The sequence below is a fragment of the Paroedura picta genome, chromosome 9 (assembly GCF_049243985.1).
Source record: "Paroedura picta isolate Pp20150507F chromosome 9, Ppicta_v3.0, whole genome shotgun sequence".
Taxonomy (NCBI): domain Eukaryota; kingdom Metazoa; phylum Chordata; class Lepidosauria; order Squamata; family Gekkonidae; genus Paroedura; species Paroedura picta.
Genome location: NC_135377.1, coordinates 73,943,805 through 73,971,508, shown reverse-complemented (window position 1 = coordinate 73,971,508; position 27,704 = coordinate 73,943,805). Strand labels below are relative to the sequence as shown.

General features: G+C 50.5%; 1 protein-coding gene across 1 annotated transcript in view; it reads left to right on the top strand.

Annotated features, from left to right (window-relative positions):
- The window catches only part of LOC143844169 (uncharacterized), a 34,256-nt gene extending 6,907 nt beyond the window's left edge, over positions 1 to 27,349 (top strand). The window contains exons 2-4 of the mRNA XM_077351167.1: positions 1,118 to 1,350; positions 19,666 to 19,821; positions 26,823 to 27,349. Of these exons, the coding sequence (XP_077207282.1) occupies positions 1,119 to 1,350; positions 19,666 to 19,821; positions 26,823 to 27,349 (915 nt within the window). The 5' untranslated portion in view covers position 1,118. The remainder of the gene's footprint in view (positions 1 to 1,117; positions 1,351 to 19,665; positions 19,822 to 26,822) is intronic.
- Positions 27,350 to 27,704: the final 355 nt, after the last annotated feature.

Below are 27,704 nucleotides of genomic sequence, written 5' to 3'. Positions count from 1 at the left end.
CTTCAATCTGTGCTGGACAGATCCTTCTCCTGGTTGTTTTAGGCTGATCCTGCACTGAGCAGGGGGTAGGACTAGATGGCCTGCTTGGCCCCTTCCCACTCTAGGATTCTAGGAGTCTAGTTCAGCCATGGAATTAGCTCCCTAAGGAGGTAGGGAGTTCCCCCTCACTGGCAAACTTCAAGCAGAGGCTGGACAGATCCTTATCCTGGATGCTCTATGCCAGTGGTCCTCAACCTTTTTATCACCGGGGACCGGTCAATGCTTGACAATTTTACTGAGACCCGGGGGGGGGTAGTCTTTTGCCAAGGGACGTCGCCGCCGCCTGAGCCCCTGTTCCACTTGCATTCCCACTGGCACCCTTGACTTCCTGTCGCCCGCTGGGAGGCGCTGCCAGCAGCAGCTGTGCAGTGCCACGCCGAGGGGGAGCCCCAGCCATGGCGGTCACTGGAGAGCACCAAAGTTGAGCCGGTGGCAGAGTGGCAGGGCAGCCCCCGAGGCAGCAGCCGGGGAGGAGGATGAGCAGGAGCCGTGGCCCGGAGGTTGGGGACCACTGCTCTAGGCTGATCCTGCACTGAGCAGTGGGTGGGACTAGATGGCCTGCATGGCCCCTTCCCACTCTAGGATTCTAGGAGTCTAGTTCAGCAGGGGAATGGGCTGCCTAAGGAGGTGGGGAGCTCCCCCTCACTGGCCGTCTTCAAGCAGCGGCTGGACAGATCCTTCTCCTGGATCCTTGAGGCTGATCCTGCACTGAGCAGGGTGTGGGACTAGATGGCCTGCATGGCCCCTTCCCACTCTAGGATTCTAGTTCAGCAGGGGAATGGGCTGCCTAAGGAGGTGGGGAGCTCCCCCTCACTGGCTGTCTTCAAGCAAAGGTTGGAGAGATCCTTCTCCTGGATGCCTGAGGCTGATCCTGCACTGAGCAGGTGGTGGGACTAGTTGGCTTGCATGCCCCCTGCCCACTCTAGGATTCTGTGAAATCCCTGTGGATGTCAGGGTGCTTTCTGAGGAAGGCAGGGAGTTTAGCAGGACTTTAGCCACAGTTTGCCTCCTGAAGCTGCTCTCTCCTCCGTGGAAACTAATCTCTTTTGTGACTCCTGGAAATTTCCATGCGTTGCAGGATGCTGGGAGCTGGAGTGTGCCCAATGGAGCCCTCAGCTGAATCCACGAGAACTGGGTGGTTTCTTCATTCTGGCCATTTGGGCGTTACCAGGAAGTGGACGTTTCCCCCGGGGATTTATGAATGTCTTGTTGCTCTTATCATCATGTTCCAACTCGCATTCCAACTCCTCCTGGTTCAACGTGCTTTTCCAAGTTATTTTCTGGCAACAGCGAGTCCCACCTGGAACCAACGTAAGTCTCCAGTCCCTCGTCCTCATTCTGCCCCGCCAGGTCTGTGTCAAAATGCCGGCTGCTTGAGGGAGCTGTGTGAATGGACCCCTTGCCTGGAGAGGCCTGAGCCGCACTGCAATGTGTGCAGGCATTCTGCATCCTTTTCCCATGCAAGGTTTTCATGCTCGTATAAATGTAGGAAAGGAACAGTCAGACTAATTGAAAAGGCCTGTTAGAAAAACAAGTCACGATCTCCTTCTGCTTGTCTCCCTGCTGTACCTGCTAACTGTAGAACAGCCCTCCCTTCCCCCATGGCCTGCCAGTTTCAGAATGTAATCTCCTTAGAGCTCAGCAGGAAATTCCCTTTGTAGGCTTTGCTGTGCCAGAGCTGCTGGGCAGAGAAGGTGATTTCAGCCACATAATCAAAGGGGAGGGATAATCTGACCCATTGGTCTGAATCAGCAGTCAAGAAGCCTGAAGCATAAAAACTGGTTTGCGAAGGGGGGAGGAGGGCTAGAATTTCATGGAGCAGCAGTTTACCCAAAGAAAAAGAGACATGGTGAGATGAGTACACTCTGGAAGGTTTTGTTTTTACAATATCTTTTGGCAGACCTATATTTCCTTATGTGGGCCAGGACAGTGCTCAGGGGCAGAGCCTCCACTTGGCATGCAGAAGGTCCCAGGCTCAGCCCCCACCATCTCTAGAGGAAAGCACCAGGTCACAGGTGACATGAACTACCTCTGGAGGACTTCTGTGCTCTGGATTGCATACATGTCATTTTCAAGCTTTCTCCCCACTTCTGTCCCTCTATGCCAGGGGTCCTCAAACTTTTCACTGTCCCTCAGTTCACTGTCCCTGATCACCCTCACAGCCTGGTTCAAGAGAAGGACTATAGTTTAAAAAAAAACACCATGAACAAATTCCTATGCACACTGTAAAAAAACAAAACAGGAACAAATATGACTTTTAAAATGAAGAACAAATAAAGTTAAATCAACAAACTTGCCAGTATTTCAATGGGAACTAAGGGCCTGCTTTTGGCTAATGAGATGGCCGTTGTCCGGTTCCATAGTTGTCACTGCTAGTCGTGACAACTGATGCAAGTGTGCATCAGTTAGTCTAGATCTGGTTGGAGATTTCAGATGTTTCATTCTGGAAAAAGTCTGTTCACAGACACAAGTGCTGCCGACGATGGGTGCCGTTTGGAGCGCATGGCTCCTGAGATTAGGAGGATAGGTCTCAGAGGGGAGAGATGCCCAGAAATTAAGAAGGCTGCTTGGCTTGAATGCGTCTCTCAGAGAGTCACAGTTCTGCAGTTCAGCCAGTTCCATTTGGTAAATTGTATCCACATTTTCAATGTCAATTACATTTTACTAATTGCTATTAGTAAAATATTAATTGCTATTAGTAAAATACCAATATATATACAGTGCTACAAAAACAACATACCAGCAATAACTTTGCCCACACAGAGACATATAGACTGATCAGTGCCCATCAATGCAGCCTTGCCAGTCCACATCATTTCAGCCTCACCAGTGCCCATACTGGTGGAACTCCGCTTTTACCTCAGGCTCACAATGGTGTGGTGCGGGAACCGGCATGATTACAGATCCAGTTCCTCCACCAGCTTTCCAGTTCACACTGTGCCGGCAGAGCAATATCAGGCCATACCTGGAGTCACTGAGGAGACTGCAGGGCCCTATAGAGCCCTTCACTCCGGTGCCACATGGCGCACAAGTGGCGAGGCCAGTGGCATGCCTGCCTCCCCAGGCCTTTGGTCTTGGCTGTTGCAGTGCTGCAGCAGATAGGACTAGATGGCCCATCCAACTCTAAGCTCCAGAGGAGTTATACGTCTACAATGCTCCAGAGGAGCTATGTGTCTGCTCTCAGACAACTGAGAGCACATGGAGAGAGCTACTGGGGAGTGTAGCTGCTGACCAGGTGAGGCTATTGTGCTGCCTGGGTGAGGTGATTGCTGGGTGATTGCTGGGAGGATTAAAAAGGGCTGCTCCTCACCAGAGGCAGAGCTCAGACAACTGAGAGCACGTGGAGAGAGCTACTGGGGAGAGTTGCTGCTGACCAGGTGAGGCTATTGTGCTGACTGGGTGAGGTGATGGCTGGGTGATTGCTGGGAGGATTAAAAAGGGCTGCTCCTCGCCAGAGGCGCGAGAGACAAAGGGCTCTTGGCCTGTGGCTCTTAGCCTGGGGTTCTTGGCCGAGCAATTAGAATCAGTAGATTATATTTCCCTAGTACTTGCACTGCCTAGATATTACAATGGACCTCCAGGATACTCATCCCATCATCTGCAGTGAGTGTGACATGATTGCCTTCCTCCCAGAAGACAAGATGGACTACATCTGCCCCAAGTGTAAGTTTGGAGGACTTTTGGAGGAAAAGATTAGGGGATTAGAAGACAGCATTATTACTCTGACCCAAAGTAAGAAAGGGGAGGAGTTAATAGACCAGAGCCGTGCAACTCGGAATAAAGAGGATACAACCAGTCCTGAAGAGGATAAGGAGATTGACCTCACTATGGAGCCTCTGCAGACAGTTCGGAAAAAGACTCAATGGCGTAGAGCGAGACAGTTCTCAGGGCCTTTGGAGCTCCAGAATAGATTTCAGGCCCTTGCAGAGGAGGTGCAAGGGTCAACAAAGGGAAGAGGCCACTGGGATAGAAGGAAATGGAGATGAGAAGAAAAAAAAAAGGAGAGTACTGGTAATTGGAGACTCCCTGCTAAGAGGAATGGATTGCCATGTGGCTGGGCCTGACCCCCTAACCCAAGAGGTGTGTTGCTTGCCAGGGGCGAAAATTAAAGATGTTTCAGAACGGCTGCCCAAACTCCTCAAATCTACGGATCGCTACCCATTTGTGATGGTCCATGTGGGAACGAATGACATGTCCCTGAATACCATCGCTCCTATTAAAAAAGACTATCAAGATCTAGGGAGGAAGCTCAAGCAAATGGGGGCACAAGTGGTATTCTCTTCAATCTTGCCTGTCAAGGGAAGAGGAATGCATCGGGAGAGGAAGATAATGGAGGTGAATCACTGGCTGCGTAGTTGGTGCCGGCAGGAGAGATTTGGTTTCTGGGACCATGGGATAGGCTTTCTTGAGGAAGGCCTACTAGCACCTGATGGACTGCACTTATCGAAGCTGGGGAAGAATGTGTTTGGCAGGAACCTGGGGAGATTCATCAGGAGAGCTTTAAACTAAAGCCACTAGGGGAAGGAGACGATCAACATAGGGAGTGTAAGGAAGGAGAACGATTGGGGGCAGCACAGCCGGCATGGCCAGCTCATAGGGAACCAAAAGTAAAAGGATTCAGATGTCTTTATACTAACGCCCGAAGCATGGGCAATAAGAAGGAAGAGCTGGAACTTCTCATGATCTAGTAGGCATCACAGAAACTTGGTGGAATGATTCCCATGACTGGAATGTGATGGTGGATGGGTATGAACTGCTCAGAAAAAACAGAATAGATCGAAGAGGTGGAGGAGTGGCACTGTATGTGAGGAAAGGGCTTACCTGTCAGGAAATTCTAGTGAAGGAGAGCATATCTACAGTGGAAAGCATCTGGGTGAAAATAAGCGAGGGGAAAACAAACAATGTGGTGGTTGGTGTCTGCTACCGACTGCCTGACCAACGAGAGGATGTGGATGCTGCACTTTGTGAGCAGCTTGAAAAAATATCCAAGCGGCAGGATCTTGTGTAAAATTCTGCATCTGGGTCAGAAAAATGAAAAACATGCCTACTGGATGGGGGATACGCTTCTAGGTAACACTGTGTGTGTACGAGACCTTGGGGTACTTGTGGATTGTAAACTAAAGATGAGCAGGCAGTGTGATGCAGCGGTAAAAAAGGCGAATGCCATTTTGGGCTGTATCAACAGGGGCATCACATCAAAATCACAAGAGATCATAGTCCGATTGTATACGGCACTGGTCAGACCACACCTGGAGTACTGTGTGCAGTTCTGGAGGCCTCACTTCAAGAAGGACGTAGATAAAATTGAAAGGGTACAGAGGAGAGCGACGAAGATGATCTGGGGCCAAGGGACCAAGCCCTATGAAGATAGTTTGGGGGACTTGGGAATTTTCAGCCTGGAGAAAAGGAGGTTGAGAGGGGACATGATAGCCCTCTTTAAGTATTTGAAAGGTTGTCACTTGGAGGAGGGCAGGATGCTGTTTCTGTTGGCTGCAGAGGAGAGGACACGCAGTAATGGGTTTAAACTTCAAGTACAATGATATAGGCTAGATATCAGGGAAAAAATTTTTCACAGTCAGAGTAGTTCAGCAGTGGAATAGGCTGCCTAAGGAGGTGGTGAGCTCCCCCTCACTGGCAGTCTTCAAGCAAAGGTTGGATACACACTTTTCTTGGGTGCTTTAGGATGCTTAGGGCTGATCCTGCGTTGAGCAGGGAGTTGGACTAGATGGCCTGTATGGCCCCCTCCAACTCTATGATTCTATGATTCCCATGCCAGCTGGGCACTAGACCTGCTGAACTTGGCCGCTCTGACAAAATGTGAGGTCCTCCACCCCCCAATGCACTGGCTGCTGCACTGTCAGGCAGTGAGCTAAACCATTGGAGATCTGCCTCCAATGATCAGTCCTGTCATGGACTTGCCGACTGCTCTGAATGCTAAAAGCTGTTGCACATGAGTTGGTTCTTCTATGCTGCTTTTCTCTACCCGAAGGAGGCTCAAAGCAGCTTCCAATCGCCTTCCCTTTCCTCTCCCCACAACAAGCACCCTGTGAGGTAGGTGAAGCTGAGAGAGCCCTGACGGTACTGCAGAGGAACAGCTTGCAGTGCTATGGAAAGCAAAGCTGACCCAGAATGTTTAGAAGAGCAGGGAGGGACTTCCACCTCGCCACTGGATCCTGCTCTTAGCAGCTGGGCCAAAGTTCCAGTCCCCCTTCCCCTGCAGCTACTAAGCGGGGTGGGGAAGGATCCAGCCCACCCACAAAGTCACCCCCATAGAGCAGCCCCTCAATGTCCCCAGAAGCATGGGGGGGGGGAGTTTTCCATGAGCCTAATTTTCATGGATCCAAGCCAGCTGCCCTCCCAACCGCTGCCCAAGAAGGGCCACCTCCCAACTCACCCTCTCCTGGCTGACCGCCTGCCTGTCCTGAGGGGTTCCTCGCTCCTGAGCCAGCCCCCACTGAGCTTGAAAGCAGCTGCACGAATGGGGCTGGGGTCGCAAAACCCCCATAAGCCGACTGACTCAAAGGGCGACGCTCTGCTGTTCCCCCCAGAGGACCACCTCAGCCTCACATCCCTTCCCCCGGCCCTGTGCAGCCGGAAGAAAAGGGGGGGGGCGGCAGGCCCACTTCTGCACTTCTGCCCTTTATGGTGGGGGGAGAAACCGCGAGTCTCAGCTCTGGGGAGCCCAGCCAGCCGCTCTCCTGGGGCCTGGGCCTGGCTGGGCTGCCCGCTGCCGTGAGCCCGCCTCTCCCAACGAGCTCTGCCTTGTGGGCTAGCAACCCTGTCACACTGCACGTGCTGCCTGGAAGGAGGAGGAGTGGGGCACAAGCCCCGTGGGCCCCACCGTCCCCAAGGCCACCGCCCCGCTCTGAGGGAGCCTCTGGCTCCAGCCCCCCCCCCCCCGGTGGGGAACGGCCTCCTACCTGACCTCCGCACTGCTGCTAAGCAGGACAGGCAGCGGCAACAAAAACACGTGGCCGGCCGGATAAATGTCCTTGGCGGGTCACAGGTGGCTGCAGGCTGCAGTTTGAGGACCCCTCCTCTATGCAGTTGTAGCATCATGGCCTTTTCCTTTTCTACCTCAGTTCTGGCTAACTCTCTTTGCTCTTTATCTGCCACAATCCAGGGTTTTTGTTTTTCTGCTGCTAATTTAGCCAAATCATTTTTTCTCCTCATAATTCCCACCTCCGGCCTAGCTGTAGTTTCTTTCTCTCCCTGACTATTCCCATGTGCCCCCCTGAGTCGGTCTGGTGGGGCCATTTCTGGAAACAAAAATTGAAGGTAATTCCTCTCCTTAACATAATATGAAGTTCCTCATGAATGTATAGGGTATTTATTTTATTTTCTGCTTAGTTGTGGGTTTCCTTTTCAGATCACAATTCTGCCACACCACCCTCACAGGGTGTCTGTTGTGGGGAGAGGAAGGGAAGGAGACCGTAAGCCACTTTGGGACTCCTCCTGGTAGAGAAAAGCGGCATAAAAGAACCAACTCTTCTTCTTCTTCTTCTTCTTCTTCTTCTTCTTCTTCTTCTTCTTCTTCTTCTTCTTCTTCTTCTTCTTCTTCAGTAATCTCAGGGCTCTCTCGGCCTCCCCTCCCTCACAGGGTGTCTGATGTGGAGAGAGGAAAGCAAAGACAAATGGAAGCTGCTTTGAGACTCCTTCGGGTACAGAAAAGCGGCATATAAGAACCAACTCTTCTTCTTCTTCAGTAATATCAGGGCTCTCTCAGCCTCACCCACCCCACAGGGTGTCTGTTGTGGGGAGAGGAAAGGGAAGGTGACTGTAAGCCACTTTGAGACTCCTTCGGGAAGAGAAAAGCGGCATATAAGAACCAACTCTTCTTCTTCTTTATTGATCTCAGTGGTGTGTTGAAGGAAGCAAAAAGAAGACTGGAAACCCCTGAGAAAACCACCTTAGGTACAATTTTAACACAAAAGGATCTCCCGCAGCTGAGCTGGATTGGTTCAGCTGCGCCTGATTGATTTTTTTATTCTCAAGCAAAAGCATCCAACAAGCACATAGGCAAAACTGGAGATACACACAGGCGGTGGTCCCCCCCCCCCCCCGCAGTAAGAAACTTGCCAGGCAAAAGCGGCCGATTAGCTTGCGGCCCGGCAAGCTTCTTTTTGTGGGTGGGGGGAGAGGGAAGCAGGGTCATGCATGCGCAAGCGCATGTGCGGCTGACCTGTGCATGTGCGTTTGCACAATGTGCTGCCGCAAACACGCATGCACAGCAGTTTCGTGCATGCACAGAAGTGTCGTGCATGCGCATTTGCAGCCGCATATGGTGCAAACGCGCGTGCGCGGACCGGCCGTGCATGCACATTGCGCATGCACGGCCCTGGTTCCCTCTCCCCCCTCCCACAAAAAGAAGCTTGCCGGGCCGCAAGCTAATCGGCCGCTTTTGTGGCCTATTTGCTTGTGGCCTGGGAAGTTTCTTACTGCGGGGGGGGGGAGGGGAGAGGGATCCGCAATAATCCTATATTCACCTGAAGTTGTAGAGAGAAAATTTGGTAACATTGTATCTGGATTACGTGGGTTTTTTATCTCTAGGCCAGCTGACATTATCTGAGCTATTTGTTCCCCAAAATTATGAGCATGATCCCATTTCCACCACGCATTGAAAGAAGTCTGCCTTCTTCTCACAGCAGGGCCAAGATTTGGTGGGTTTTTAAATGGATTTTGGCTTTGGTGGTTTTTGTGTTCACTTCAACTTCTCACTTCTCTTGATCAGTTTTATAGGCCGGCCATCCTTCTTTGGCCTTAGAGAGAAGGTTCGTTGTTCAGTGGTAGAGCCTCTCCTTGGAATGCAGGAGGTCCCAGGTTCAATTCCCTGCAGCAGGCCCAGGCAGGAGGGGATGGGAAAGACCTTGCTCAGCCTGACTCTCTGGAGAGCCACTGCCAGTCTGAGGAGGCAAGGCTGACTTGGGGGACCAAGCGTCTGATTCGGTAGGAGGCAGCTTCATGTGTTCAGAGAGGGCGAGGTTGGTTGGTTTTGCGTCGGAGTGACAGGATGCTGCGAGGTCTGCTTCAGTGATGCTGTTTTTCTTTTGGGCATTTGAGGCCAAGGATATTTTTCCAAACCTGCCATGAGAGATTTGAACTGACCTTGTAGTTCAGCGAATGATTGGATGTGCCATATTGACTGGTATGCTAACCCAGCCTAATATTTAAAAATGTCTTGAGTCCATTTTTTCATAACTGAAGCTATTTTACTTGACAGTAGCAAAGACCATGACATTTTCTTGTGTGCGAAAATACACCCACGTGCACACTTTGCCACCAAAATCTTTCTTTCTTGGCCAAGGTCCCACTCTGCCTCTTGCTAAAGACCTCAGCCCATAATCTGTTGGGAGTTAACTGTGCTGAGATTTCCATGCAGCTTGAAGTGCGTCGCAAAACACTGTCCTCCGCTGACAGAAGCTACTGCAACCTGCTCAGGTGAATCCCACCGGAGAGCGGCAGATTGCCATTCCTGGCATACAATACAAAGCAACAGGGGTCCCCCACTGGAGTGGAAAGACCAACAGAGCACTTGAGATTAGGGATGAATGTACTTGATTGGAAAGGAAACAGGAAAGGAAACTGCTGAACGACATGTTTGGAAAACACCAGGCTGGTGCTCTTTCTGGCTTATGTGTTTTCTTAGGCTGAGTGACAGCTTGGAGCATTTATGCTCCCCAAATGTGAAATCTTCTCCACAATTTGCATATGTCATGAGATCAGCTGATGTGAACAAATTCCAAATAGGACTCTGTTTTTGCATTGTTTAAACTCTTACATAAATCAAGTGGAGTCTGCTCAGTTTCAGTAGCCAGTCCCCTCCCCCTTGCTTGGGGTACTGCAGATGAGAAATCCACCTCTAATTAAAAGCAAACAAAAATACGTAGCCTTTTCCTGGCATACATTCCTTGCATACACTTGAGCATAGTGTTTTGTTTTCTTTCAATTCAACATCACTGAGCTATGTTCAAGGAGACCTCTCTGGGGCAAGAAATAATGGATAGTTACGAAGAACTGACATTTAATTTATTTTCTGGGTGGGCGTGTGTTTTCAAAACCACATTTAAGTTACTACAGCCCTGATCTCCCACGCAAGTAAAATCTTATTGAAGATCATCCGGAACCGTCTCAAATCAGCCATTGATGCTCAGCTACCGGATGTCCAGGCTGGTTTTCGACATGGTTGCGGCACCCGAGTCCACATTGCAGATTTGCGCTGGATTCTTGAAAAACCACACAGATATCAAAAGGCCATCTCTTTATGCTTTCTTGATTATTCTAAAGCCTCTGACTGTGTTGATCACAAGAAGCCTTACATGAATTGGGAGTGTCGTCCCACTTAACGCGCCTCGACAGTTCATTGTACACCAACCAGGAGGCCACAGTATGAACAAGATATGGAGACCCTGGTTGGTTCAAGGTCAGCCAGGGAGTGAGACAACCTTTATGCAGAGGTAATTATGCAGAAGCTTAATCTGGAAGAATCTGTGCTCGGAGTCAAAATAGGAAGTCGTAACATCAATAATCTCCGCTATGCAGACGATACAACACTCCTTGCTGAATCGGAGCGTGATCTGAAGACCCTGATAAAGGGACTAAAAGAAGAAAGTGAAAAGATGGGACTGTTCCTAAATATCAAAAAGACCAAGATCATGACCACTACTGGCAGTGGCACCAAAGCCACGATTGACAACGGGAACATTGAATGCATTGATGATTTCATCTTTCTTGGCTCCATGATCACTCAAAGTGGTGGATGCAGCCGTGAAATCAAACGGCGAATAACGCAATGAACCGAATATGGAAGAGTTGGGATATGAGCCTCAATACAAAGTGCCGGCTAGTCAAGGCCGCTGTCTTCCCCATAACAACCCATGGATGCGAAAGCTGGGCCCTGAAGAAGGAAGACGGGAGGAGAATAGAGGCTTTCGAATTAGGGTGCTGGAGACGAAGGCTGCGAATCCCATGGACAGCCAAAGTTACCAACAAGATAGTTTTAGAGAGGGGCAAACCAACTATGTCATCAGAAGGGAAGATATTACGGCTAAAGCTCACTTACTTTGTATACATTCAAATGGGTAACTGTGTTGGTCTGAAGTAGCACAATAAAATCAGACTCCAGTAGCACCTTTAAGACCAACAAATATTTATTCAAGGCGTGAGCTTTTGAGTGCAAGCACTACTCGTCAGACTAAGAACTGACCATCATAACAGTAGGAATATATAAGCAAAAGTTAATCCTGTTACATTAGTAAACTGTATCACAGCATCCAAACACATGATAGGACTCGGTGCTCGGCCCGGTACTTTTTAACATACCTATTAATGATCTAGATGAGGGGTTGGAGGGACTACTCATCAAGTTTGCAGATGACACCAAATTGGGAGGACTGGCAAATACTCCGGAAGATAGAGACAGAGTTCAACGAGATCTGAACACAATGGAAAAATGGGCAAACTTTTCTTGGATGCTTTAGGATGCTTAGGGCTGATCCTGCATTGAGCAGGGGATTGGACTAGATGGCCTGTATGGCCCCTTCCAATTCTATGATTCTATGATTCTATGATAACTCCCTGCCAAGCCAATCAGACACCTCAAATCCATTTGTAGTTTTTCCATTTGATGTTAGACTTGAGCCCATTAATTCTTTGACAGAGGGTTTGACCTGTTTGCCCTATGTAGAGAACAGAGGGACATTGTTGGCACTTGATAACATATATCAAGTTTGAAGATGAGCAGGTATATAAGCCTTTGATGATATAGCGATGTTGTTAGGTCCAATAATTGTGGCATTGGAGTGTATATGGTAGCAAAGTTGACATCTAGGTTTGTTGCAAGCTCTAGTAAGGTAAAGGTAAAGGTATCCCCTGTGCAAGCACCGAGTCATGTCTGACCCTTGGGGTGACGCCCTCCAGCGTTTTCATGGCAGACTCAATACAGGGTGGTTTGCCAGTGCCTTCCCCAGTCAGTACCGTTTACCCCCCAGCAAGCTGGGTACTCATTTTACCGACCTCGGAAGGATGGAAGGCTGAGTCGACCTCGAGCCGGCTGCTGGGATCGAACTCCCAACCTCATGGGCAGAGCTTTCAGATGGCTGCCTTACCACTCTGCGCCACAAGAGGCTCTCAAGCTCTAGTAGCAGTGTCCATGTTCACATTAGATGCTGCTTTGTTGTCGGTGAGGAGTTGTTTGAGATTGAGGGACTGTCTGTGCGAAAGAAAAGGTTTACCCACCAGTGCTTGGGAAAGAATCATAGAATCATAGAGTTGGAAGGGGCCATACAGGACATCTAGTCCAACCCCAGGATCAGCCCTAAGCATCCTAAAGCATCCAAGAAAAGTGTGTATCCAACCTTTGCTTGAAGACTGCCAGTGATGGGGAGCTCACCACCTCCTTAGGGAGCCTATTCCACTGCTGAACTACTCTGTGAAAAATTTTTTCCTGATATCGAGCCTATATCATTGTACTTGTAGTTTTAACCCATTACTTTCCTTTCCTCTGCAGCCAATGGGAACAGCATCCTGCCCTCCTCCACGTGACAACCTTTCAAATACTTAAACAGGGCTATCATGTCCCCTCTCAACCTCCTTTTCTCCAGGCTGAACATTCCCAAGTCCCTCAACCTATCTTCATAGGGCTTGGTCCCTTGGCCCCAGATCATCTTCGTCGCTCTCCTCTGTACCCTTTCAATTTTATCTACGTCCTTCTTGAAGTGATGCCTCCAGAACTGCACACAGTACTCCAAGTGTGGTCTGACCAGTGCCGTATACAATGGGACTATGACATCTTGTGATTTTGATGTGATGCCCCTGTTGATACAGCCCCAAATGGCATTCGCCTTTTTTACCACTGCATCACACTGCCTGTTCATGTTTAGTTCACAATCCACAAGTACCCCAAGGTCTCGTTCACACACAGTGTTACCTAGAAGCGTATCCCCCATCCAGTAGGCATGCTTTTCATTTTTCTGACCCAGATGCAGAACTTTACACTTATCTTTATTAAACTGCATCTTGTTCTCATTTGCCCATTTTTCCATTGTGTTCAGATCTCGTTGAGAAATGTCATTATCCAGTACAGGTTGTAAGTCACTGATGATGTGTTGTACTGTCTTGAGCTGAGAGCTATGTGTAACCACTAGTGGTGTTCTGGTATCTTATCTTATCTTTATTATTATAGTACTAAACCTTTAATCAAATTACAAAGTACATAAAAGAATCATTGATAATTAAAATAGTATAAAATTTGAAAACATTCCAGCTATAAGAATCAATATTCTAATTTTAAAAATCACAAGCATTATCTGAAGCAATTGAGAGTATCTCTACCTAAGTTGCTCCGAATCCACCCAGCTCTTCCTTGTTTTGATAGCTCTCCAAGCAAATCTGGCCACAACAGAAGTTATTTCTGTGCTTTTGTCTGACAACATGTCTGTGGTTGCCTCTGATTTGGGCTTATTCTGTAGGGAAGGTATAAGTTCTCCCCTGAATTGATCGTATAGCCTACACTGGAGTAATACATGTTCAGATGTCTCAATGCTCCCATCCTGGCAGATGCATAAATGATCACAGACGGGTATTTTTTTGAATAAGCCTTCCCTAAAAGCAGATGGGAGCATGTTATATCGTAAGAGAGTAAATGAGCAAAGTTTTTTCTCAAGAGTCCACGGCATAATCAATGATTCAGACATCATTAGGTAAAGCAAACTCTTTGTGGAGAAAAGCAATTTTAACCAGTACATGGACGTACACTTCCATATCTGGTCTGGACAGAATACATTCCTGTTTCCACCCGGATTGCAGCGCTGGAAATGCTGGTTGGTACCTGGAGCAGGGATCTTAAACATTTAGCCCGGGTCTTTTCTAGGCTGGAAATATTGGCATTTATACACAATGGGGCCCCATACATCATCTGTGCCTTGAACAGGCTTTGCCTTGAACAGCTCGAGGGCTGCGGGAACATTACGCCCACCTTTGTGCCTTGGCAGTCGGTATGTTCGCTCCTTCGTCACGTCAAGGAACGCATTGTTGTTAGTGGTGCTCTGTTGTTTCTCCTTTGGGTTTCTCTTCTAACAGGTTTTCTCTTGGTGTCCTTCTGGCTTTGTTCATCTGTTCCTTGACCTCCCTGGCTGGGTACTTTAGTTCCAAAAAGGTTTGTTGTAGGTCATTTAGATGGGAATCTCTGTCTGCGGGATTGGAGCAGATGCGGTTGTAACGTAGGGCCTGGCTGTCTACAATGGATTGTTTGGTATGTTCAGGATGGTAGCTGGAGGCACGCAGGTACGTTTGCTGGTCAGTAGGCTTCCGGTATTAGGTAGTCTCTGGGCATCCATTGTTTATTCTTACAGTAGTGTCCAGAAAGTGTATTTCTTGCATAGATTGGTTCATTGTCAGGTTGATAGTGGGGTGAAAGTCATTGTATGTCTGGTGGAAAGTATCCAGGGCTTCTTTACCATGTGTCCAGACAATAAAAATGTCATCAATGAATTGCAGGTAAACGAGAGGTGTGATTGGTTGAGTATTCAGGAAGCATTGCTCCAGGTCTGCCATGAAGGTGTTGGCGTACTGAGGGATCAGGCGGGTGCCCATGGCTGTACCATTGATCTGAAGGAACAATTTTGCTGCCATATACACTCCAATGTCAGTATTACTGGACCTAACAATATCATCTATACCATCAAAGGCTTATATACCTGCTCATCTTCAAACTTGGTATATGCCATCAAGTGCCAACAACGTCCCTCTGTTCTCTACATGGGCAAACAGGTCAAACCCTCTGTCAAAGAATTAATGGGCATGAGTCAAACATCAAAGGCACAAAATGGAAAAACTTGTAGGGGAACACTTCAACCTTCCAGGACATTCAATAAGGGACCTGAAACTAGCTGTTTTATTACAAAGGAACTTCAAGAACAGGCTAGAAAGGGAGATTGCAGAAATGCAAGTTATTACAACACTCAATATTTTGACATACCCTGGACTCAACAAGGACAAAAGTTTTTTTCTCACTATGCATGCTAACCTTGTTTAACTTGTGTATCCACATTCCTCAGAATTTATTTTAATTGGGATTATGTGACTGTAATGTAATTTTGAATTCTACTTTCTGGTCCCAGGACAAGATAGCTGCCAGCTTAGCTTCTCCTTGTAGAAAGTTTCATACTTGGTATGGAGACAGATGGGGTGGAGGGTGGAAGCCGTGGATGACTGGCACTGACAGTTTCATTTCTGATATGTCTTTGTGAACTACAAATGGGCTCGAGGGGTCTGATTGGCTGGTTTGGCAGGGAGTTATCATGTGTTTGGATGCCGTGACACAGTTTACTAATGGAACAGGATTAACTTTTGCTCATATATTCCTCCTGTTATGATGGTCAGTCTGACGAAGAGTGCTTGCACTCGAAAGCTCATGCCTTGAACAAATCTTTGTAGGTCTTAAAGGTGCTACTGGACTCTAATTTTATTGTTTTACTTTGGACATATCATGGGATCAAACTCGCTAGAAAAATCAGAGGTGCATGGCGAAGGATGCATAGATAGGGGTGCATGGTGAAGACTTTCCTATAAGATTGCTGAGGGTTGGACACGACTTAAAGGATAACATCATCATCTGTAACCACTCTGCAGAGTCAGAGAGCCAGTTTGGTGTAGTGGTTAGGAGTGCTGACTTCTAATCTGGCATGCCGGGTTCGATTCTGCGCTCCCCCACATGCAACCAGCTGGGTGACCTTGGGCTCGCCACGGCACTGATAAAACTGTTCTGACCGGGCAGTGATATCAGGGCTCTCTCAGCCTCACCCACCCCACAGGGTGTCTGTTGTGGGGAGAGGAATGGGAAGGCGACTGTAAGCCGCTTTGAGCCTCCTTCGGGTAGGGAAAAGCGGCATATAAGAACCTACTCTTCTTCTTCAGTAATCTCAGGGCTCTCTCAGCCTCACCCACCTCACAGGGTGTCTGTTATGGGGAGAGGAAAGGGAAGGCGGCCACTAGTTCTAAGACCCGCCGGCTGTGCTGGTTGGGTGGCGGGGAAAGTCTCCTGCCGGGGGGGGGGGGCTCTTTTTGAACTACAGGCCACTTCTTAAATGGGATGGCCCTCCACCTTACCCCCACTTCTTCCCCAGGGTCTGTCCGAATGGCGTGTTCTAATAAATGAGTACAACCTGATGATTTGGAAAATATCTTAGAAAATTGGAGCACCACCTTATATAACTCCGGTTTTTTTGGTTATCGGACAAAGATGGGTCCATAGGAGGCAAACTCTCAGAGGCCTCCAGGGGTTCCTGCCACGGTGGCACTCCTTCTGGTAAATATTCCGCCAAATGCTCCATGGCACACTTATTTGTTGGTCAGGCATACCATAGTTTCAGATGATTTACATGTACCCTACGGTTTTTACTACGTCTGGTTGTCGGTCCTATTTCGTACATCACTGGACCCTGAACTTTAGTCACCTTAAAGGGGCCTTGCCACTGGTCCCCTTCCACATTACCTAACCCTCACCTATGTATTAAGACGAGATCCCCTGTCTGAAAAAGTCTCTCCTGAGCCCGTTGGTCGTAGTACACCTTTTGATAATGCTATGCTGTTGCTAGGTTATTATGGGCCTGTTCTCTTACTGTCTCTAGATTTTCTCTTAGTTCTTTTACATAGGTGCCAGGATCCTTCTTGGTTCTGGGGGAATCCTGTATCCATTTTTCTCCCACTAAATCCAACACCCCTCTTGGGTGGCACCCATACAACAGTTTGAAAAGTGAATGCCCCGTGGAGGCTTGTGGTGTCTCACGCAGGGCAAACAGAATGAGATTCACATACAGATCCCAGCTTCCCAGTTTGCCATATGCTAGGGCTCTTAACTTATCCTTTAAGGTTTGGTTCATCCTCTCTGTGAGCCCATCAGTCTGAGGATGGTAAACTGTTGTAAACACCTGTTGGATTCCCAGTACCCTGCACACCTGTTTGATGCAGGCTGATGTGAAGGAAGAGCCGTGGTCTGTTAAGATCTCTTTTGGAAGACCCACATGCACAAAGTACCTCATTAAGGCTGAGGAAACTCCTTCACTCTTCATCAACTGCATGGGTATCGCCTCTGGGTAACGGGTAGTGTATTCCATGATGACTAACAGATAGCGGGAACCTCAGGGCGTCCGGAGTAAAGGCCCTACGAAGTCCATCCCTATTCTCTCGAACAGATCAACCTCAATGGGCAAAGGCTGTAACGGAGCTCTTGGTGGGATCCACCCCGTGGTTCTCTGACATTCCTCACATGTGCTACAATGCTCCTGTACATCTTGAGCCACCTGTGGCCAGAAAAACCTTCGCAACACCCTCTTCAGGGTCGCTTTGGTCCCTTGGTGTCCTGCCCATTGGTGGTGGGCAGTCTCCAGGACCTCCCTCCTTTGCCCTCTCGGGACCAACAATTGCCTCAAGATGACCCCTCTTTCTTTCTGACACCGAAACCACAGGCCCCCATCCTTGATCACTTGCGGCCATCGCGCACTTCGTCTTTGGTCTCTTACCTGTCCTTCTTCTATGGCTACCCGACTTCTAAGGTCTTCCAAAGGATCGTCAGCTTCTTGCAGGATGAACAAGTCTGGGTCATTCTGAAGGTTTTCTCTCAACCCCGCACTGGGTTCTGGTCATTCTTCTGTTCCTTCCATCTCACCCTCCTCATGGGCTGGGCATCCAATGTTCTTAGGCTCTTCTGTGACCCGCCACAATGCTGCTTCAAAACATGGGGCATTTCTCCCTAACAAAACAGCGTAAGGCAGCTGGGGCACCCTTGTCACTTCTAGCGTCCAACAGCCACTCAGGTACTCCAGTTTGACTTTCACTACCGGAAACTGTTCTACATGGCCATGGCAACAAGTTATTTGCACCCATCGGATAATTGGTAGAGGATGAGGTAACTGGTCTTCCCATGCTATGGACATTGAACTACCACTATCTACTAATGCTGTATGTTTCCTTCCATCGATCAGGACTGGCCTGTTAGGACCCCCACAAATAGTCCCATTCATTGCCACATCCCATCCCATGTTGCACTCCCTGAGAGGGCATTCCCTCTTGAAGTGCCCACACTGCCCACAGGTATAGCACGGGCCCTTCTCTGCCCCTTCTCGAGGATTTCCTTCTGGCCGAGTTCCAGTGGGAGTAGGTAAAGGGTTGGGGCCAGGTTGGACTTCTGCTCCTTTACTGCCCCACAAGGGCCTGGGAGATGGAGTTGTAGGGATTCTAGCTCTTCCAGGCTTCCCTCCTGATTGGCCGTCACTTCCTGAAGCAGGGGCTACCCCGTTCCCAGACGTCCCGGTTGGCGTGGGTCTTGTCCCTTCTTTGACTGGGTCATGAAGTTCAGCCATCATAAAAGCTCCCAGAAACTCCGTTTCTGGCATGCCACCCAATGTTGGATTTGCCCAGGCAGGCTCTGGAACAGTTGTTTTAAAACCACTTTCTCCATCAGTACCCTTTCGCCCTCAGTGTTGGGTAACAGCCACCTCTTAGCCGCATCCCTCAACTTATTGATAATTATCCGAGGCCTAGCCTCTGGTGGAAAAGTAATGGCTCACAGTCTATGTCGGTGTGTATCGGGTGTAATTTCATAGCGGTCTAACACTGCTTTCTTCAGCATCTCATAGTCAGCTGACTCGTCCTTAGACATATCTTTTAAAGCAGCTTCGGCCTCTCCTGTCAAATAGAATCATAGAATCATAGGGTTGGAAGGGGCCATACAGGCCATCTAGTCCAACCACCTGCTCTACGCAGGATCAGCCCTAAGCATCCTAAAGCAGGGCACGATGATGAAAGACCACTGGGCCCGCAGCCATTGGGCTGCTTCGGCAGTTCTTTCAAAAGAATCTAGGTATGCCTCGACATCATCTTCGGGCCCTAGATGTGCTAACGAAGGCCACCAGACTCTTCCCAAAGGAGCCGTAGGCACTCCTCCTGGCCCCACACCTGCCCCTTCACCTCTGCCTCCCAAAGTCTGCCTCATTTCTTGGAACATTCGCTCTTGTGCAACTGTCTGGCAATCCACCACTTCTTGCCATGTTCTTGATTGATGTTCAACCAGCCTCTTCCCTAACTGTGCGAAGTCCATGTTGCCTTCTTTCTATCACTGACCCAGTAGAAAAGGCTTCTGAGCTTTCACTGTCAGAGCTACTGGAGGCTAACGTGGGGCTAACGTCTGTTCTGTACTTTAGAGGCTAAGTGCAGCCTGCAGGTGAGGGAAGTGCCATGCGTGGGTGGGTTGTGGGTGGGGCTTTGCCCGCATTCTCCACCACTTTGGGGTTTAGCCCAGCCCCTCCCAGAGCTGCTCCCCTTTCAGCCGTTGTCCTCACCCTTCCCGCTTTAAGCCTAACCGCAAGCAAAAATGACTGCTGCACCAGCTGCTGCTGAATAAAGCTCTTTCTTTAATCTTCTCCGAACCAACGTACAAGCTCGCCACACCCGAGTCGCTCCCTTCACCGTCTCACACTGCCCAGCCCCATGATCTTTCCTCCTCCCCTTTTTATCTCCACCCTGTGCTTCTTAACCCCTTCCTTCCTTCCATTGCTATCCCTTCCGGTTCTATCCCTCCTCCACTACTGTTGACTGCCGCGCGGGTAAGTATTCTTCTCTTCCTATTTCTAGGTGCTGCTGACCCCTTCATCTCGAACGGGCCCTTCCCTGTGACCAGTGTGCTGGGGCATCGCTCGCTACCTGCCTCCACCCCTTGTCCCATTCATGGGCTGTTTGGGACCTGTCTTCAGCTGCCTGCCACCAAGACGCTTCCTCTTCAGGATTCTGGTGAGTGCTCCACCCCCCTGGCGATACTTTTCTCCCTCAGTCCCTCACTCTCCTCCTCGCTCCTTTCCTGCGGTTTCTCTGTCCCCATCCCCAATAGTCCCCCATCCCCCAAGTCTGGGCACAGGCTCGATGTAAACCGCCGCAGATTCAATAGCTGGGTCCTTTTGTCACAGTTTGCCTTCTCCGGCTGCAAGCGCCTTGCAGTGAACGATTGGGGGTAGCAGGTCCGGAGGAACTCCGTCTCCCAGGGCGACCTTCCAGTCCTCCTTAGCTGCACCTGGACACAACTCTGCTTAAAAATTTCCAAAGATGGAGAACCCACCACCTCCCGAGGAAGCCAGTTCCACTGAGAAACCGCTCTGACTGTCAGGAACTTCTTCCGGATGTTGAGATGGAATTTCTTTTGAATTAATTTCACCCCATTCATTCTGGTCTGCCCCTCTGTGGCAAGAGAGAAAAATTCTGCTCCATCTTCCATATGGCACCCTTTTAAATACTTGAAGATGGTTATCAGATCCCCTTTCAGTCATCTCCCCTCTAGGCTAAACAGACCAAGCTCCCCCAACCTTTCTTCATATGTCTTGGTCTCCAAACCCCTCACCATCTTTATTGCCCCCCTCTGGACACGTTCCAGTTTGTCAACATCCCTCTTCAACTGGGGTGCCCAAAACTGAACACGGTACTCCAAGTGAGGCTGAACTAAAGCGGGCACCTGGAATGCCATAAGCTATGAGTACCTGTTGTTATAACGACCTTATACTCTGTTTAAGAGACATACATTTGCTAATTTGAAGTTGTCAGGTTTGATAGAAAACCCTGTCATAAATTAGCCTGAGTTCCTCCATGACAGTTAGATTGCTTGGTGCCTGGGAGCCCCAGGTCCTATATCATGCCTGTTAGTTAAAAGTGAAACTATGTTATTATAACCATTATCTCTGAATGTACTTTCTGTGAGGCCTCTCGGCTGGGTCTGGTTCTGCTAACCATAACATCTTATCGCAGCTTGAAGACAGCCAAGGACATGTGAAAGTAACACTGTTTTTAATTGCATTTGTCTCCTCTTTCTTCCTCCCCTCCCTTGGGAACTTTCAAGTTTTGGGCGGGAGAATTGTATTGATAAGAAGCAAATCTGTCCTCAGACAGATTTGACTTCTCTAGTCTAGGTGTATGAAGTACTTTTCATTAAACTTTCTATTTCTAAGAAGTTGTTTGTGAGTCCTTGCAACGTCTGACATTAAGTCAAATCTCACAACACCTTTTGCCTGCCAACATGCAGGACGAAGGTAATATCTATACTGAGCAGGAAGAGGGTCTGGATTGGGACTACTCTCAGGGAGAAATGGCCGGCGCGGGCTCGTTTAGCTCGGGCATGGCCAAAGCCCTGGGAGAAGCGACTCCGGGCCACGCGGAGTTCCTGGAAAAGCACATCACTGAACGCAGGCGCCTGTCAAAGTATGACCGCCTGACAGGTGATGAGCTGTGGCCTGAGCAACTGCCTGCGGGGGTCTCAAGTCAAGGATTGGCGACCACCCTCGAGGTACAGGAGTTGCAGCAGAGAATCGGCAGGGTGACCAACTGGTGCAGACGGTGTCGGGAGAGTTGGCTCCAGAGTCGTAGCGTGAGGCGAGGCGCTTGCTGCGAGAGTTGCAGGCGGACTTCCGCGAACCAGGCGGCCAGCGGGTGGGAGACCTTCCAACCCTGAGGGAGCGCGAGGTGGCGGCGATGGATGCCGCGGCCGAAGCCGAAGCCGCCGCCCTGGCGGTGGTGAGAGCAGCAGCGCAATCGGAGGGTGAGGAAGAAGACGAAGACGACCTCGGGGCGGCTGCTGCCGGGAGAGGAGCAGGACCCCTGGTACGGGGTCAGGCTGTGGTCCAGGTACCGGCCGATGGAGCCAGAGCTGGTGGATTACAAATTGCAGCTGCAGCAGCGGCTGCCGATGGAGCAGCGGCGGCTGATGGCGCAGCGGCGGCGGCGGCTGGAGCGGCAGCTGGAGCGGCGGCTGGAGTCGGCCGCGGAGTGCGCCCACGACCCCGTGGAGCGCGAGCTCCGATGGATTGGGGCCCAGGTCGCTTGCCTCCCCATCTGAGGGGGGTTGAAATGCGGAGCACCTACAAGTTTAAGGCCCGTTTCTCGGGTGACTCGTCAGCTTTTCCTTCTTTCCTGGTCCACCTTCAAGCTTACATGATGGACATGGGTTTTACTTTCCATGATGATGCTGAGCGCATTCGTTTCGTGGGAGAGTGCCTAGAGGGAGAGGTGGGGAAGTGGTTCATGGATCTCTACCGTTACAACCCGAGAGCAGTTCGCAAGTACAATCACTTCCTGAGAACCATGCGCTTGATGTACGTGGAGCCCTTTGAGAAAGAGACAGCGGAGAAGAAACTCAAGGCCCTTAAACAAGGAACAATGACTGTGGCCGAGTACGCCCGAGAATTCAAGAAATTGTCATCGGCTGTTCCGGATTGGACGGAACCCCAGAGGGTGCATGCCTTCGTGGGGGGCCTCTCCGGAAACCTGTCCAGCAAGTGCCTCCTCCTAGACGACCCGTTGACCGTGCTGGGTTGGGTACAGCTGGCGGGAGAGATGGAAAGCCGTCTTGAACGGGCCGCTGAGTACAAAGGAATTGCGGAAAAAATGGGGGGGAAGACCTCCACCCCGAAGAAACCCAAGCCCAAAGCTAAACTGGATCCCAGCGAGCGCACACGGTGCATGGAGAAAGGATTATGTTTGGGCTGCGGCCAGGCTGGCCATTTCCTTGCCCAGTGTCCGGCCAAAACTGGGGCGGGGAGTTCAGCGAGCACCAAGCCGACGAGCGGAGCACCAGCCAAGGCCACGACAACCAAGAAAATGGCCCCAAAGAAGTCCGCCAAGTCCCTGCTCGCCCCGACTGGGGCAGCGACTGTGGTAGAGGAATCTAGTGGCAGTAGCCAAGAGGAGGAACTGCAGTCTGGAGAGCAGTCGGGAAACGACGACGACCTGCTGTAAAGGCGCCCCGCCAGCAGGTCTCCGGCAGGGGCAAACGCGCGGTGAGTGACTCTCCTCTGGTTCTCTTACCCGCCACTCTCACAGAACCCAAGTCTGGGGAAAAATTGGGAGTACGTTGCATAGTGGACTCAGGCTGTACCAAAACCCTGGTAAGCCCAGCACTGGGCGAGACTTTGGGGGTGGGGAAGGTGCCTCTGAGGGAGCCCCTACCCATCACTCAATTGGATGGGAAATGTGCCCCAGGGGGGGAGGCGACAGTAAAAACGCTCCCGATGGACTTGGACATTGATAAACATTGGGAGCAAATCCAACCCCTGGTGGCACCCCATTCCGCATTCCCGTGTGTGTTGGGGCTGGACTGGTTGTGCGAACATGACCCCACGGTGAAGTGGAAGAAGGGGACAGTAACATTTTCATCCCTGGGTTGTAAGCAGCACGTACGACTCCTACCCGCTCCGGGCTGCCAGACGATGGCCGCGGTGGCGGAGGTGGGGGCACTAACCCTCCCGCGGGAGTATCGTGAGTTTGAGGATGTGTTTGCTGAGACTGAATGCAATCAGTTGCCTCCCCATCGCAAGACAGACTGTGTAATTGAGCTGAAACAGGGAGAGCCGCTTCCTATGGCCAAATTGTACTCCATGAGCCCGAGAGAAATGAAGGAGCTCAGGGAGTTCCTGGACAAAAATTTAGCCAGAGGCTTTATTAGACCGGCCACTTCCCCCCTGGCTGCCCCAGTTCTCTTCGTGAAAAAGAAGGATGGGTCCCTTCGCCTCTGCACGGACTACCGGGGGCTGAATGCTGTTTCCATCTGCAATGCCTACCCGTTGCCTTTGATTAAGGATTTGTTGGAACATTTGGGGAGGGCCCGGATTTTTACAAAATTGGACTTGAGGGAAGCGTACTAAAGGGTCCGCATAAAAAAGGGGCACGAGTGCCTGACGGCATTCAACACCCCTTGGGCCAATTAGAATACACATGTCATGCCGTTCGGACTCGCCGGTGCTCCGGGCGTGTTCATGAACATGATAAATGAAATTATGCATGATTTGTTGTATCAGGGGGTGCTAGTTTACATAGATGATATTTTGGTGTATTCTGACACCTTGGAGAGGCACGAGAAATTAGTCCGGGAGGTGCTCAGCCGGCTGCGGAAGCACCAACTCTTTGCCAAATTATCACAATGCGAGTTCCACCGGGAAGGGGTGGAGTTTCTTGGATTCCGGGTGTCCAGGGCTGGGATTGAAATGGACTCGGGCAAAGTACGGGACTTGTTGGCCTGGGAACCACCCAGGACAAGGAGGCAGCTTCAAAGTTTCTTAGGCTTCGCGAACTTTTATAGAACATTTATCCCCAATTTTGCCAAGGTGGCATTGCCTTTGACTGACTTGTTAAAAACAAAAGAGGGGGGTAAAGCGGCGACTTGGCCCAGTGCCCCGCTCCAGTGGTCCCCCCTTTGCCAGGAGGCGTTTGACAGTTTAAAACTCCTTTTTACGTCTGAACCGGTGTTGGCGCATTCTGACCCATCCAAACAATTCACGGTGCAAGTAGATTCGTCGGATGTGGCAATGGGGGCCGTGATCCTACAAGAGGGGGAAGATGGGAAGCTGCACCCCCTAGCCTATCTGTCAAAAAAGTTTTCGGGTGCAGAGCGCAACTGGGCAATTTGGGAAAAAGAGGCAGCTGCAGTGAAATTGGCTCTTGCTACATGGAGGCATTGGCTGGAAGGGTCTTCCGTCCCGTTTGTGGTTTGGACGGACCATAAAAATATCCAAGCGCTCAAGCAGCCTCGCTCCTTGTCAGCCAAGCCAATGCGGTGGGCGGAGTTTTTCTCCCGGTTCAACTTTTCCCTTAAGCATCTGCCAGGCAAAATGAATTTTTTGGCGGACGCCCTTTCTCGCTTGCCCCAGTACAACAGCAAACGTGACCCATTGGTGGGTACGGTGTTCACACCCGCCCAGCTGGGGTTGGCCGCCGTGACGCACAGTCAAACAAAAGGAGGGAGCTCGGTCCCCGGTGGGTGGGTACAGAAGGAGGTCCTACAAGACACTGAATTCGTTTCCCTTCGCCCCGCCCTAGTCGACAAGGGGGGCCTGTTTTTCAAAGGCGAGCGCCTCTACGTCCCGGCAGCGGCGCGAGGAGACTTTTTGAAATTGTGCCACGATGCAAAGACTGCAGGGCATTTTGGTTCTGTGAAAACTCTGCACCTGGTGAGACAACACTACTGGTGGCCAACATTGAGAGGGGATGTTGAGAAATATGTGCAAGGCTGCCCCACCTGCCTTGTGTCCAAACCCCCAGGAGGGAAGAAACGAGGGTTGCTGCAGCCCCTGCCCACCCCCTCCTGCCCCTGGTCCGATGTGACTATGGACTTTATCACGGACCTGCCTCCCAGCCAGGGTAAAACTGTAGTTTGGGTAGTAGTGGATGCGTTTTCAAAGCAGGCTCACTTCATTCCCTGCGTGGGGCTACCCTCGGCGGCCAAACTGGCTTCTATGTTTGTGACCCACATAGTCCGACTACATGGTATTCCTAGGAGATTGCTCACGGATCGGGGCCCCCAGTTCGTTGCCAAGTTCTGGCGGGAGCTCCTGAAGTTGCTGGGAGTGGAACAAGCCCTGACCTCTGGCTACCACCCAGAGTCCAATGGACAAACAGAACAGGTGAACCAAATTCTTGAACAATATCTGCGTTGTTTCATTAATCACCAACAGAGTGATTGGGTCGCCCTCCTGCCCCTGGCTGAGTTTGCTTACAACAACGGGGTGCATGCTTCCACCGGAGTGTCTCCCTTTAAGGTGGTGTACGGAACTGACCTAATTGCTGCACCCACCTGGGAACTAGTTTCCACTGAAGCCCCTGATGTCACTAAATGGGCTAAAAATATTAGTGCAGCTTGGCCAGACATTGTCTCTAGCCTCGAGGAGGCTAAACAAGCGTATAAGTCCCAGGCAGACAAAAAATGTGCGCCTGCACCCGCCTGGAAATTAGGGGACCTCGCCTACCTCTCCACGAAAAACCTACGCTGTCAACAAAAGTCTAAAAAATTGGGCCCTAAATTTGTGGGACCTTTTCCTGTTGTAAAAGTGATCAATGATGTAACTGTTGAATTGAGCTTGCCAAAGACTTACAGGAATGTGCATCCGGTTTTTCATTCCAGCCTGCTGCGGCGAGCTCCCTTGCCGGATGTGTGGCACCCTCCACTATCAACGCCTGTGCCTGTCTTTATTGACAAAGACACCCACTACGAAGTCAACCAGATCTTGGACTCTCGTTTGCACAAGGGCCGGCTCCAGTACTTGGTGGATTGGAAGGATTTCCCCTCGGGGGACAGGGAGTGGGTTGATGCGGGGAAGGTGAAAGCCCCCCGCCTTCTCCGAGCATTCCATTGTGCCTTCCCACTGTGCCCACGGCCAGTGGATGCGGGGTAATGGGGGAGTCTGTTTAAGTGCAGAGGGATGTCAGGTTTGATAGAAAACCCTGTCATAAATTAGCCTGAGTTCCTCCATGACAGTTAGATTGCTTGGTGCCTGGGAGCCCCAGGTCCTATATCATGCCTGTTAGTTAAAAGTGAAACTATGTTATTATAACCATTATCTCTGAATGTACTTTCTGTGAGGCCTCTCGGCTGGGTCTGGTTCTGCTAACCATAACATCTTATCGCAGCTTGAAGACAGCCAAGGACATGTGAAAGTAACACTGTTTTTAATTGCATTTGTCTCCTCTTTCTTCCTCCCCTCCCTTGGGAACTTTCAAGTTTTGGGCGGGAGAACTGTATTGATAAGGAGAAGCAAATCTGTCCTCAGGCAGATTTGACTTCTCTAGTCTAGGTGTATGAAGTACTTCTCATTAAACTTTCTATTTCTAAGAAGTTGTTTGTGAGTCCTTGCAACGTCTGACAGAAGTTGGTCTGAAAACAATACATTGAATGTCCCTTGGCAAAGCTTGTGGGCGATCCCGATTCGCCCCCTCACATCGGCCCCATGCATCTGACCGCCATTTTCTTTCTTGCCCCGGAGACGAGCCAAGGAGGACCCCGCCACAGCCCCAGCAGCGAACACGGTGCCTCCCCACCGCCCCAACCGGCTTCTGCGAGCTCGCGGCTGCAGACCGAGCCGGTGCTGCCATCTCCCGGAGCTGCGGACCCGCCGCCAGCCACGCCAGCCCCGCCAACGCCCGCGCCAGCCCTGCCTCAGCAGACCCCACGTCGCCCCTGGCCCACCCACCAGACAGCACCTGCCACCTGCTGCCGCCCCAGCAACAGCACAGGGACTCCCTATGGCGGCGCCCGCCTCAAACACACTACAGTGACTGCTGCCGGGAGACGCGGCGTTGGCAACGGAGACTACCCTCCGACAAATCAGGTGGGTGCCGCGCCGGGAAGAGACATCGAGGAGCCGGCAGACGCCGGCCGAGCCACGCAGGCCGCACCATCCCCGGCCTCGGGTGCATGGCCTTGCCGCCACCAACTCGCGCTCCCACCCCGCCCAACTCTATAGGGCCCCTAGCGCCTGCTGTCTTCAAGCACAGTGGGCTTAGTTTCTAGTATAGAAATAATGGAAGATTGAAGACTCTACAGAAGTCTTTGGAGGTAGCCATGCATTCAACGCAACAGGTAACCTTCTTCCTTGCTTGCTTGTCTCCAGGCTCATTGGTGTTGCTTCCTTTTGCTGGGGGAGCTCTTTCTTAAGGACAGATCTCAGCCAGTTCCCTGCATCTTCTGTGTTATCAGCTACCATTCTCTGTTACATTTTGGGATCCAGTGAGATGATGAGCACTGTTGGCCTTTCAAAATCAGACACAGAGGATCTGACTCCAGCTGGGACTGCAGCAGTCAGAAGGTGGCTGAGCAGACATATCAAATTCCGCTTCAGTCGGGGGGGTGGGGGAAGAAACCATTC